Raw genomic sequence first — 12,164 nt, 5'->3', positions numbered from 1 at the left:
AGCGTGACTCGTGAGCTTGTCTAGCACTGCAGTTTGATGAACATATCTGCTAAATATGTTTTCAACGTTCACCATTTTCTCTCCACCAAAATGTGAAGCAAATTGGGGGCGTGATTTTGATCCCAATGTGAGAACTTCATTTAGCTTCTTTTTTTTTTTTTAATTTTAATCTCAGTCAACAGTACACATGATAAAAATCATTTTTTATAAAACGGTGACACGTTTGAAATATTAGGAACAATTAACATATGGTGAAAATTATAGGAACTAAATTTATAATTAACCCTTTAAAAAAAAAAAAAAAAAAGGATTATGCATGGCAATCTTACTACAATAATATTCATTTGGAAGAATTTATTACAGCTTTTTTCATACTCTCTAAAAAAAACTATATATTTGGGTAACACATATTATACGCATATTCAGCACGACATATTACTCCATGGATTTAGGGCCATTTTTACACGCGTCTTTATTGTGTTAGAAATTTGAAGAAAGAACAAAGACCAACTCAACAAACGAACAAATGAACAACTCGCCAAGCTCAAACTAGCACTATACTATCTTGTAATGATTCTTCTTTTCTCTAAAACACTTGAATAGAGGTATGTTTGTTTTTTTCCGCTGCTCTAAATTAATTTTTCTTAACAGTACCCTAAGCCAAGTAACCATTAATCAATCTAAAATTGGAGAAGTAGTGCAACAAAAGCCAGTAGTGTGGAGTGTGGCAATCACTAATGGATGCCCATGTTCCCAATTAGATATGAAATTGTCTAGCAATGGGTTTCACAGAGTTTCTGATGTTCTTATTGGTAGATTCACTTTAGATCATTTTTGGTCAAAATAAGAGCTCTATTTATGTACCGGGTTTAATTAATTGCTACATTTAATATCATGGGCAACATGAAATTTTGATTTTCAAATCTTCATATTTCGTGTTAAGGAAATGTTTTGGTTACTGGAATTTGTTTTGAGAAATGATATGTCTACAACATTTTTACAACAAATCCTAAGTGGCAAGTTGTTACTAGTTATTATTGTTGGAGCAAAAAAATAATCTTAGCGTTAGTTTAAAATTTGAACCAATAACAACTAACCACCTGTGATTTGTTGTAAAAATGTTGTAAAAATATTGTAGACATAGCATCTCTCATTTGTTTTGGCTTGATTTTTTCCATATAACCTGTTAGATCAAGATGTCGTGTGTGAATTCAATAGAAGGAAAATGTTTCTCTCTAAACCAATTTTGAGAGAAACCCTTCAAATTTTTCCTATATCTTTTTATTATATGTAAATTTTGAAACTCTAACTATTTGAATTACATATTTTTATTATATCTTCCATACTTGCAAAATTTTAAAAATATCAACTATCAATAGCTATGTCATCAATCGAATGTTTAAATTTTAAGTTTTTGTAGTATAAAATTATGTATAAAAAATAATTTTATTGATCAAATAATAAATAACATTTGATTTAAACGAAATTTGACATGCGTGTTAAAAATATATAGAAAATGTAATATAACAATTAAATTTTTAAAATTCACATCCACTAAAAAATATAGGGGGAGTTTGAAACGTTGCTCTCCAAAAATTAAAAACCTTATCCTCAATATTATCAACTCTAGCTTGTAAAAAGTGCAAGAAAAAAATTATTAAAAAAAAAAACTGGTGCAATCTAAAGGATTTTTCTTTCAATAAATTTTATGATTCTATATCTTAAATTAGTATTCAAAATTAACAAATTAAAAATTATAAAAATAAAAAAAAATAAAAAAAACTTTAAATCACAAACAAAATGTATAGCACTGAAAAAAATAAGTGTCTTTAATTAACTTATTAAATATCTTTCATAAGGGTAAATGTCTTCACTAACTTATAAAAATTTAAATTCATAACTAAAAATAATATCTATTTCCAAGACAAAATAACATATATAGGGAGGAAATTTTTTTTCACAAAATACCTTTTAACTAATAAAATAACTCGTTGCTTTTACCCAATATTTCAAATAGGTTCAAAATAGCAATTATAACAAAAATAGAAACGAATCCATTGTATTTAATTTCATTTTTTACAAAAAACCATGGAATATATAGAGTAAGTGAGAGATATATTTAAAAAAGAGTAATGCTAGATATGCAAATTTTTTTATAAATAACTTTACAAACTGCTGATGTGGTGAATAGTTATTGAAAAATAAAAAAGTAATGTTAATGGTAGGTCTAGATTAAAACAAATATTGTAACATAGTTTGTGGATTTAGCATTACTCATCTAAAAAAATGATAACAAGAGAAGAAACCAGAATTAAAGAGTAATAGAATTCTAGGAAAAACCTTCTCAAAAAAAAAAAAAAACTAATAAAACAGAATAACAGATCTTCGTTATTTTTTCCAATAGCAAAACCAAGTACAAACCCAATTGTTGTGAATTTCAACTTCTAAAAGAATTGTTCCTCAAAATTTAAAAAAATAAAAATAATTCTTAAGATATTTTCTATTTGCAGAAGAGGGAGGGAGGGGTAACATTATTTCTCTAACAGTTTTTTTTTTTTTTTTAATTCCCTATAACAGTATTAGTGTAAAGGAGTTTTGGGGAGGGGAGGTACTTTGACTCCACTTATGTGTGTCTATATATATATATATATATATATATATATAATATGCTAAGTAATTCCAATAAATTTTATTAAATTTAAATGGTAAGGAAATAAAATTATTTATTCTGTAATATAAATAAATAATAAAAATTAAATAATTATTAAAAAAATTTCTTAGATAGAAGGTTAAATAGTTATACATTCATTTAAAACTTTGCTTTGGTAGAAAACTAAGTGTGAAATATGATGGTAATTAAAAGATGATGAGGTGGTAAGCTAAATGAAAGAGTTCTCTTATTCATTGTAGAATAGAAATAAATATCAAAAATTAAATAAATCATTAAAAATCTTTACTTAGTTAGAAGGTTAAATTGATATACATTTATTCAAAGCTTTGCTTAGATGAAAAATTATCTCTTTACTTTTCTTATTTAACTTAGTAAGAGATAGAATTGTTTTTTACTAAAATTGTCTTGAAAACAATTTTATCTCACACTAAGCTAAAGAATGAAAGTCAAAAGATAATTTTTCAACTCATTTAAAGTTGCTGTCAAATATAGGAAAATAAGATAGTTTTTTTTATTATTCTTTTTGCCAAATAAATAAATATTATGGAATTCTATCCTATCAAAATTTAAAGGTCTTTCTAATTAAATAGGTAATAAAGTTTTGCATGAATAGCTAGCTTTAAAGTAAAAGATCACGGCAATTATTTTATTTGATTCTAAAATCACTATAAATTACACATGACCTAGTTGCATACCATTCAGGAAAAAGCAGAGAAACAAAGTAGCAGTAGTATTGATTTTAGCAATGGCAGCTTTCATCAAACTTCTTTGTGTATTTTTCTTCCTGAGTCTTGTTAGCGAAGGTACGTAAAAGATTCATGCAGTGCATGCAATATATCCCTGAAATACACGGCTTTCTTACTACCATGCATATATATATTCATTTGGAAGAATTTGTCGCTGCTCTTGATTTTACACACTAGCTAGCTAGAGTCACTCCTACATATATGTCTGTCTTCATTAAATATTTTGATAGTTATTTTGTTTACCAACTTAAAATAAATTTGAAATTTGTCAATACATTTGTTATTGTTTGTGTTGATGCTTCTAATTAATAGATTAGATTAATTTCGGTGTTACTAATTATTTTGTATTTCTTAAATTACAGGAAATTGTCAATGCTCCTTGGACAACGTATCAGTTGTTCAATCAAAAAGCAAATTAGTTGTACAACAAAAACCAGTGTGGAATGTGACAATCAATCTTGACTGCCCATGTACTCTCACAGATTTGGTATTAAGCAGCAATGGGTTTCAAACTGTATTACCTCTTGACCCTACCGTCATAGTTCAAAGCGGAAACCAATTACAAGTCACTGCTAATGGTGGTACGATTGCACCACATTCTAACACTGCCTTCGCCTACGCTTGGGACACTTCATTATCATTCAATCCAGTTTCTGGCCAACCAAATTGTTCTGGATAAAAGTGTTAGGAGGTTTCGTTTCACTGAGTTTATGATGTTCTTGGTAGATTCATTTTACATGATTTCTGGTTATGGTCAAAACAAGAACTTGAATTTTACTTGTATGAGATTTTAATTATGTGATCTAACTTAATAATTTATAATAAATATATCGTTGGATTACATTGACTTTCAGCTTTCTAACTTAATAACTAGTAATGTATGGGACGGAAAAAGTGCATTGAGCCAACAAGACTTAGGTATTGGGTTTGAGTTTCCCTAATCTCCACTAGTGACCACATTAGTGCTAATTTCCTTTGCACTTTCTCCTGTTACGAGTTTTTTTATTTACCAAGAAAAAAAAATGTGTGGGGCGGAAGATGTAAGTGTGATATAGGTATGAAACAGGTACACATTTCATTCCGATCAAGATTTAAATTTCTTTATAAAAAAAATACAGCATAAAAAGCGGAAATGATAAAACTGTAAATATATGTAATTATGGGTAATGGGTATACTATATATGAATATAATTTAATCACATACTTATATAATTTTATAAGATGTTATAAAAATTGAATTAAATAAACATTTAATAAATTTAGTGTATCTTTTTTTCAAAATTTTAGTTGTGATTTTAAGGAAAATACAGCACAAATGAATAAAAATGTTTAATATATTCTTTCATTCACTTTCTTACCAAAAAGTCAAAGAATAAGAAAAAAAAAATTTAATATGTTGTTGTGAATACATACGTCTCATGCACATTCTTCCAATGGTACATAATTTATGTTGTATATAATACAAAATACGTTTTCCAACCAATAAATTAAGTCGCTAATTCTATGCATTATTTTAAACAGGTTCAAAATAGACAATGACAACTTAAATAAGAGCATTGCATATTCATTTTCTTATAATAAACCATGGAAAATATGCCATTGCAAGGGAGAGAGACCTAAACAAAAGGTATAAGTGTATAACAACAGAAAAAACAAGAACCAAAATGAAGTAATAGAATTCTAACAAATTAAAAATAAAAACAAAACAAAATACCTAGGTCTTTTCCAGCCACAAAATCAAGTACATAAAATCAATACTAGCATGTAAGTCAAAATGTTTATTGATTTTCAACGGTCAATGGCTAACGCACGTTGTCTTTCCTTTATAACGTCGCCTCTCAATTGTATTTTACGTAAATCCAGTTTTCCAACACATACTATTCAAAGGGAAAATTACTTTACTCCTTTCAACGCCTCTACCTGAATAAGTTAATAAAGACAAGAATTATCCTAGAAGAATAAGAAGAAGAAGAAGAAGAAGAAGAATAAATTAATCCAGGTGTCCATCTTCAAAGAGATTCAAGAATTCTATGAATCTCTTTAAACTGGACAAACACATCTACCAGTTTCTTGATCTCTCTCTAGAGTGTTGGAAAAATACATGTTTGTATCACATACAAAACATACGCAGCAAAAAATTAACGGATCTACTTCATTCACAATTGATAACATGTACTATGTAAGTTTCAGAATTTAAGAACAAGAAAGTGTACTTTGGTGCGGTGAAATTCAAAAACAAAAGATTAGAAGTACTTGGGAACACTTTTAATCTTTACTCCAATTCCACTTAATGCCCAAGAAGTGTGGTCTCTCAATCAATTTCTAATGAAAAAATAAGAGAGTAGCTTACACTCACATACACACGATTTCATTCCTTAAGAAAACTCTTAAAAATTCTCTAATGAAATTATGTATGTTTCTCTCCTTATATTTTACTGATTATCTAATTGGATTAACCTTTTAGGTCATTCCAATTAGGTTTTAATATGTGGCTTGGAGTGGGACCAAAAAGGAACAAATAAGACTCTAGCTCCAATGGGTTTTGGACTTTTCTGTCAACTCTTATCAGTTCTTACCATCTGAAGAGTCACCAAACAGCCTATTGCCTCTGGCCTGACCCAGTAGCTCAACGGCCTACCAAGCTAATGGGTAGTCCAACCTGTTGTTATTAAGGCCCATGGGTAGCCCAATGGCTTATGTCGTGTGCTAGGTTTTAAGTTCATGTGCACCTGATGGGCTCCATTAGCCCAGTCTGTTGACCCAACTTGCTGCAAAGCTCAATAACTCAGCATTCATAACAAAAATAAATAGGGGAAGTATAGGGAATTGGGGATTGATCTTGAGACATTATAAAATATTATTTTTAAGAGCAATCCCCTAATCAGTGAGATACTTAAAGTGATCGTGATAAACTTAGTTTAGTAATTTTTTTTTTTTTTTTTTTTGTAGTCTAACAACTTTGCATAAACCGTTGGACATTTATTTTATTAAAAGATTTATAAAAAAAACCATTTAAAACCTTAATTAAAAAAAATTAAATAGGTTTCATCAACAAAACAAAAAATTAAACAGATTTTACCGTAAAAAAATTTAAGTTTTAAATTCTTTGATTCTTCCCAATGTTGGATACAATGCAATGATAGGCAGATATGAAGATCTTCTCAGTACTGTAGTTGCAAATCCTTGTCGTGTTTCAAGGTGTGCACTTCAAAATGCAGGGTCAATTGCGGGTGTAGTTCTAACCACTCAAGCTGTGTTGGTGGAAAAGATAAAGAAGCCTAAGCCAGCTATCCCTCATGTTCTAGGCATAACTTCTTAAAGAAAAGATGGGAAAAGATTAGTTGGAAATCTAGTTGAAAGCTGAGAAAGGCCCGTGTGTGTCACATTAGTTTGAAACAAACAATTTGAATTACAGTTCCATTTTGTCCACTAAAGTTCCATTCGGTCCAATTTAGTTCATTCTGCCTTATTCAGCCCACTTTGGTCCATTCATTCCACATTTGCCCTATTCGGTCCACAGGTCCTATTCTGTCCACTTCGGTCCTATTCAGTCCATCTTATCCACTTTGGTCCTATTTAGTCCATTTTATCCACTTTGGTCCTATTTAGTCCATTTTGTCCACTTTGATCCTATTCGGTCCATTTTGTCTACTTTGGTTCTAATTGATCCTATTCCGTTCACATTGATTCTATTTGGTCCATTCTATCCACTTCAGTCCTATTTGGGCCATTTAGTTCACTTTGGTCCTATTCAATGCATTTTGTACACTTTAGATCTATTCAGTCCATTCTGGCCATTTTGGTCGTATTAGGTCCACTTTGGTCCAATCTCGTCCATATGGTCCTATTCAGTCCACCTTGTTCCTATTCGGTCCTATTCTATCCATTTAGTCCACTTTGTTTCATTTGGTCCAATTCAATCCATTCCAATCACTTTGGTTCATTTTGGTCTGCTTTGATCTTTTTTTGTGCACTTACATAATGGGGAAAAGGCATGTTTAGGTTGAAAGCACCTAATCTAAATCCAAATTTATTAATATATATATATATATATATATATATAAATCTTAAACTCGTAATATCTAAAATTTTCAGCATAGCATTTATTGTTACTACATTTTTGTTAAACTATATTAATGTAGTTGTGCGTGCCCAAAATCGTCTCCCTCACAATAATGGGGTCACAATTTATTTATAAGTGGGATTACGCTCTATCCTACCAATTTAGGCCCTAAACAAGCCTTAGTTCCTCCCCCAAATTCCCTAGTGTATCCTAGTGTTTTCCTTCTATCTCTTGCTCTCTTACCTTTCCCCTCTCCAAAATGTCCAACCTCCCTTGCCCCCTGACCTCTACCCCCCTTATAGTCCCTTCCTAGTGGTGTGGCTATCATTACCTTCTCCACTTACACACACATTCCCATGCTCGCCAGATTCCCAAGGGATCCTCACGAATTCAAAGGATTCTCTTAGAACTTATTCTAGATGCCGGATAGTATTCGGGAATGGACCCCTTCTAGAACCACTAGTCCTCGATTACCAACGTTGCTAGGGTTGTGCCTTTCCCTGATTTCCTTTGTGGTCAGTCAGCACCCTGCCAACCTCTTAGGAAACCCTTAGGTGCCATTGCCCCAACCCCTGGTCCATATTTAGAGGTCAGGCCCATTGTGATAAAGCTCGGGGTTACCCCTTGTGCGTATTGAGCTCAGATTGCCTAATGGGTTTTGGGCTTCATGTTGGGCCTTGTCCAGGTGGGCTGACATGGTTTCCAGGGCCCAACCCCCTATAGTAGCATTTCAGTCCACTTCAATATGACTAAATTTAAGTAAAAGTATTTCTAAATATAAAAGCTATAAATATACAAATGTAATCTTTAGACCAGCTATGCATTTGTTTTAATGTCGTTACTTTTAAATGAATTGCATGAGGTTGAATATACATTTAAGCAAAATAAATAAATATACACATATATGTATGTATGTATAATTTTATTTAAATAAATTATTCAAATTATTTACTCTTAAAAGAGATTATCATGATAATCAAAACTCATATCAAACTTATACTGAATATGTATAATATTTTATCTAAATTTTATTTGTGAGAGAGAGAGAGAGAGAGAGAGAGAGAGTAATTGTGATGGGGAACTAAAAAATACAACACCAAAATGTACAAACCCAAAATAGAATTTTAAAAATCACAATGAATCATCAATATAAAGTAGAGTTGCAAGAAAGAATAAAAAATCAAGAGAGAGAATAAATACTTTTTCAAGAGAGAATGTGAGAGAGAATAATAAGAAATTTATAGAAAATAATATAAGAAGAAAAAAGTAAAAATAAAAAATATGGTAATAAACACCAAATTATCCAAATCATGTTATGTAATAAAATAACATTATATTCTTATATACTATCTTTATAACGCAATATGATAACATTTATGAAATTAAAGAGAATAAAAAGATAACAACCTAAAAACACAAAATTTAATCATATCAACGCATTAGAGATACAAGAAAAATATAAAAAATTCCACTAACAATGAAAAAAAAAAATGAGAGAGAGAGAGAGAAAAATTACCTTTTGTGTGTAAAAAAACTATAAATAGAATGGAAAAGATAATTATAAATTTATAGTAAAAAGAGAGGAATAAGAAAAGTAAAAGATAAAGGAAGATAAAGAGATAGAGGAAAAGTGATATTAAGTAAGAGAATGTTAAAAATGGGTAGATGATATGACCGTTAATGTGGCTCAACAAAAATATAGCAACAATAAATGCTATTCTCCAGCTTTTCGATATGTATAGTTACAAAGGTTTTTTTATATATATAGTTAAGATTAGCTAGCTTTAAAGTAAAAGATCACGGAAATTAATTCATTTGATTCGAAAATCACTATAAATTACACAAGGCCCTATTACATTTCCATTAAATAAAGAGGAGAGAAACTAAGTAGCGGTATTATTGGTTTCGGCAATGGCAGCTTTCATCAAACTTCTGTGTGTATTTTTCTTCCTGAGTCTTGTTAGCGAAGGTAAAAGATTCATGCAGTGCATGCAATCCCTGAAATGCATGGCTTTCCTACTATACCATGTATATATTCTCATTTGGAAGAATTTGTCGCTGTTCTTAATTTTACACATTAGCTAGCTAGAGTCACTCCAACATGTCTGTCTTCATTAAATATTTTGATAGTTATTTATGTTTAGAACTTAAAATAAATTTGAAATTTGTTAATACATTTGCTTGTGTTTGCGTTCATGCTTCTTAATTAATTAGATTAATTTCGGTGTTAATAATTATTTGGTATTTCTTAAATTACAGGAAATTGTCAATGCTTAAGCAACATATCAGTTGTTCAATCAAAAAGTGAATTATCAGCTGTACAACAAAAACCAGTGTGGAACGTGACAATCAATCTTGACTGCCCATGTACTCTCACAGATTTGGTATTAAGCAGCAATGGGTTTCAAACTGTATTACCTCTTGACTCTACCGTCATAGTTCAAAGCGGAAACCAATTACAAGTCACTGCTTATGGTGGTACGATTGCACCACACTCTAACACTTCCTTTGCCTACGCTTGGGACACTTCATTTTCATTCAATCCAATTTCTGGCCAATCAAATTGTTCTTAACTAAGGAGGTTTCGTTTCACAGAGTGTATGATATTCCTGGTGGATTCACATTACGTGATTACCGCTGGTCAAGGTCAAAATAAGAGCTTGAATTTTATTTGTATGGGATTTTAATTATGTGATCTACCTTAATAATATATATAATAAAAATATCATTGGATATATTATTGAATTTCAACTTTCTAACAATTTCACCATGGCCATGTTCTTTCATAGCAGCATTTATCTCTCCTTTCATTTTTTGTGTTGCAGCAAGTGTGTGAGTGTGTGTTTTTTATTTTTTATTCTTGTTGGGATAATAATGTTGGAAAATTGCCTCAAATTCCAATTGTGACTTGGAAAGTCAATTAAGTTTCTTAGTTGAAGAAGGAAAAATTAATTTGGGTTCCCTTTGTATGGAAGGAAAGACTATTCATTATTAAAGAAGTAATGTATTTCTAATTCAAGAAGAAATAGGAAGAGTCTTATAAATAAACAATGTTACAATGAATTTAATGGCTTTGGCCCAAGGGTTCTCCCTATATGGAGAGGGAAAATAGAGCATAAAACCAAGAGAAAAAAAAAAAGATTTTCACTTGGGAGAAATGCAAGGAGGAGGAGAGAGAAAAGAGTTGCCGCTTTCAAGAAGATAGCCAAGGAGGAGAGAGCAAAGGGTTGCCGCTTTTGAGAAAATAGCCAAGGAGGAGAGAGCAAAGTGTTTATGCCTTGAAAAAGATAGCCAACGGAGGAGAGAACAAACGGTTGTCAGCTTCAAGAAGATAGCCAAGGAGGAATAGAGCATAAAACCAAGAGAGAGAGAAAAAAAAAAAAAAAAGATTTTCACTTGGGAGAAATGCGAGGAGGAGAGAGAAAAGAGTTGCTGCCTTCAACAAGATAACCAAGGAGGAGAGAGCAAAGGGTTGCCGCTTTTGAGAAAATAGCCAAGGAGGAGAGAGCAAAGTGTTTCTGCCTTGAAAAAGATAGCCAACAGAGGAGAGAACAAACGGTTGTCAACTTCAAGAAGATAGCCGAGGAAAGAGCAACGTGTTGCCACCTACAAGAAGATAGCCAAAGAGAACTATGTGAAAAAAATAATAATAACAATAATAAAAATAAAAATTAATAAAAAATTTAAAAAATTAAATAATTTAAAAAAAAATAAAAATAAAAAAAAAATAAAAAAACCCTAAAGACGAGAGAATAAAGTGTTGCCACCCTTTAGATAAATAATTAGTGCGTGTGAGAGTAAAGAAAAAATAAGAAAATTTTTCTTTAACTGTGAGACAGAGAGTATATGTAAGACCAAAGAAAAACAAGAAAGATTTTTTTTTTTTTTTTTTTTTCTGTGAGACATACACAAAAGATGTTATAATTGATTTAAGAATAGTGAAATTAATTTAGAATTTTTCCAGTGGTTTTTCCCTTCAAGAAGAAAAGGGTTTTCCACGTTAATATTTATATTTTTGTATGTGATTGTTATTTGGAATTAATAATATTGGTAACAATACTATTTGAGACCCAGCACTTAAGTAGTAGTAATGTATGGGATGGAAAAAGAGAATAGGGCCAACAAGACTTAGATATTGGATTCAACTCCCCCTAATCCCCACTAGTGAGTGTGTTAGCGCCAATCTTCCTCCATGTTGCCTTCGGCATGTAAGGATTGTCACCCTCTCCTCTTATGCATTTTTTTACTTACCCCAAAAAAAAAAAAAAAAGTATGCGACGGAAGATGTATAGTGTGACATAGATATGAAATAAGTACATTTCTCAATCGGATCAAGATCTAAATTTTTTTATTGAAAAAATAAGGTATAAAAAACGGAAATGAAAAAACCATAAATAAACGTACTTACGGGTATACTATGTATATATTTTAATAGCATACTTATATTATCTTATTAATATAATTTTATAAGATATAAAAATTGAACTAAAAAAGATTTTTTTTTAATAAATTTAGTATATATTTTTTCCCAAATTTTCGTTGTGATTTTAAGGAAAATACATCACAAATGAATAAAAAATTTTAATATGTTCTTTCATTCACTTTCTTACCAAAAGGTCAAAGAATAAGAAAAAAAAATGGTTCAACTTTAATTTGTTGTTGTGAATAGTGAATACATACGACT

At 30.5% G+C, this 12,164-nt stretch overlaps 1 protein-coding gene across 1 annotated transcript; it reads left to right on the top strand.

The window, feature by feature from the left end:
• Nucleotides 1-3,373: 3,373 nt before the first annotated feature.
• Nucleotides 3,374-4,146, top strand: LOC115952923. Its single transcript, XM_031070282.1, has 2 exons — nucleotides 3,374-3,474; nucleotides 3,780-4,146. Exons 1-2 carry the CDS (start codon nucleotides 3,417-3,419, stop codon nucleotides 4,094-4,096), a joined length of 375 nt encoding a protein of 124 aa, XP_030926142.1. The 5' UTR covers nucleotides 3,374-3,416; the 3' UTR covers nucleotides 4,097-4,146.
• The last annotated feature ends 8,018 nt before the right edge of the window (nucleotides 4,147-12,164 follow it).

Source organism: Quercus lobata, chromosome 7 (genome assembly GCF_001633185.2).
Source record: "Quercus lobata isolate SW786 chromosome 7, ValleyOak3.0 Primary Assembly, whole genome shotgun sequence".
Classification (NCBI taxonomy): domain Eukaryota; kingdom Viridiplantae; phylum Streptophyta; class Magnoliopsida; order Fagales; family Fagaceae; genus Quercus; species Quercus lobata.
The sequence above is the reverse complement of the archived record's forward strand: the minus strand, read 5'-3'. Positions and strand labels throughout refer to the sequence as shown.

Excerpts from the sequence above, each read along its gene's own strand:
- LOC115952923 (XM_031070282.1), top strand. The coding sequence starts at position 3,417 with ATGGCAGCTTTCATCAAACTTCTTTGTGTATTTTTCTTCCTGAGTCTT. Across the intron at positions 3,475-3,779 it reads CCTGAGTCTTGTTAGCGAAG|GAAATTGTCAATGCTCCTTG; the intron begins GTACGTAAAAGA and ends CTTAAATTACAG.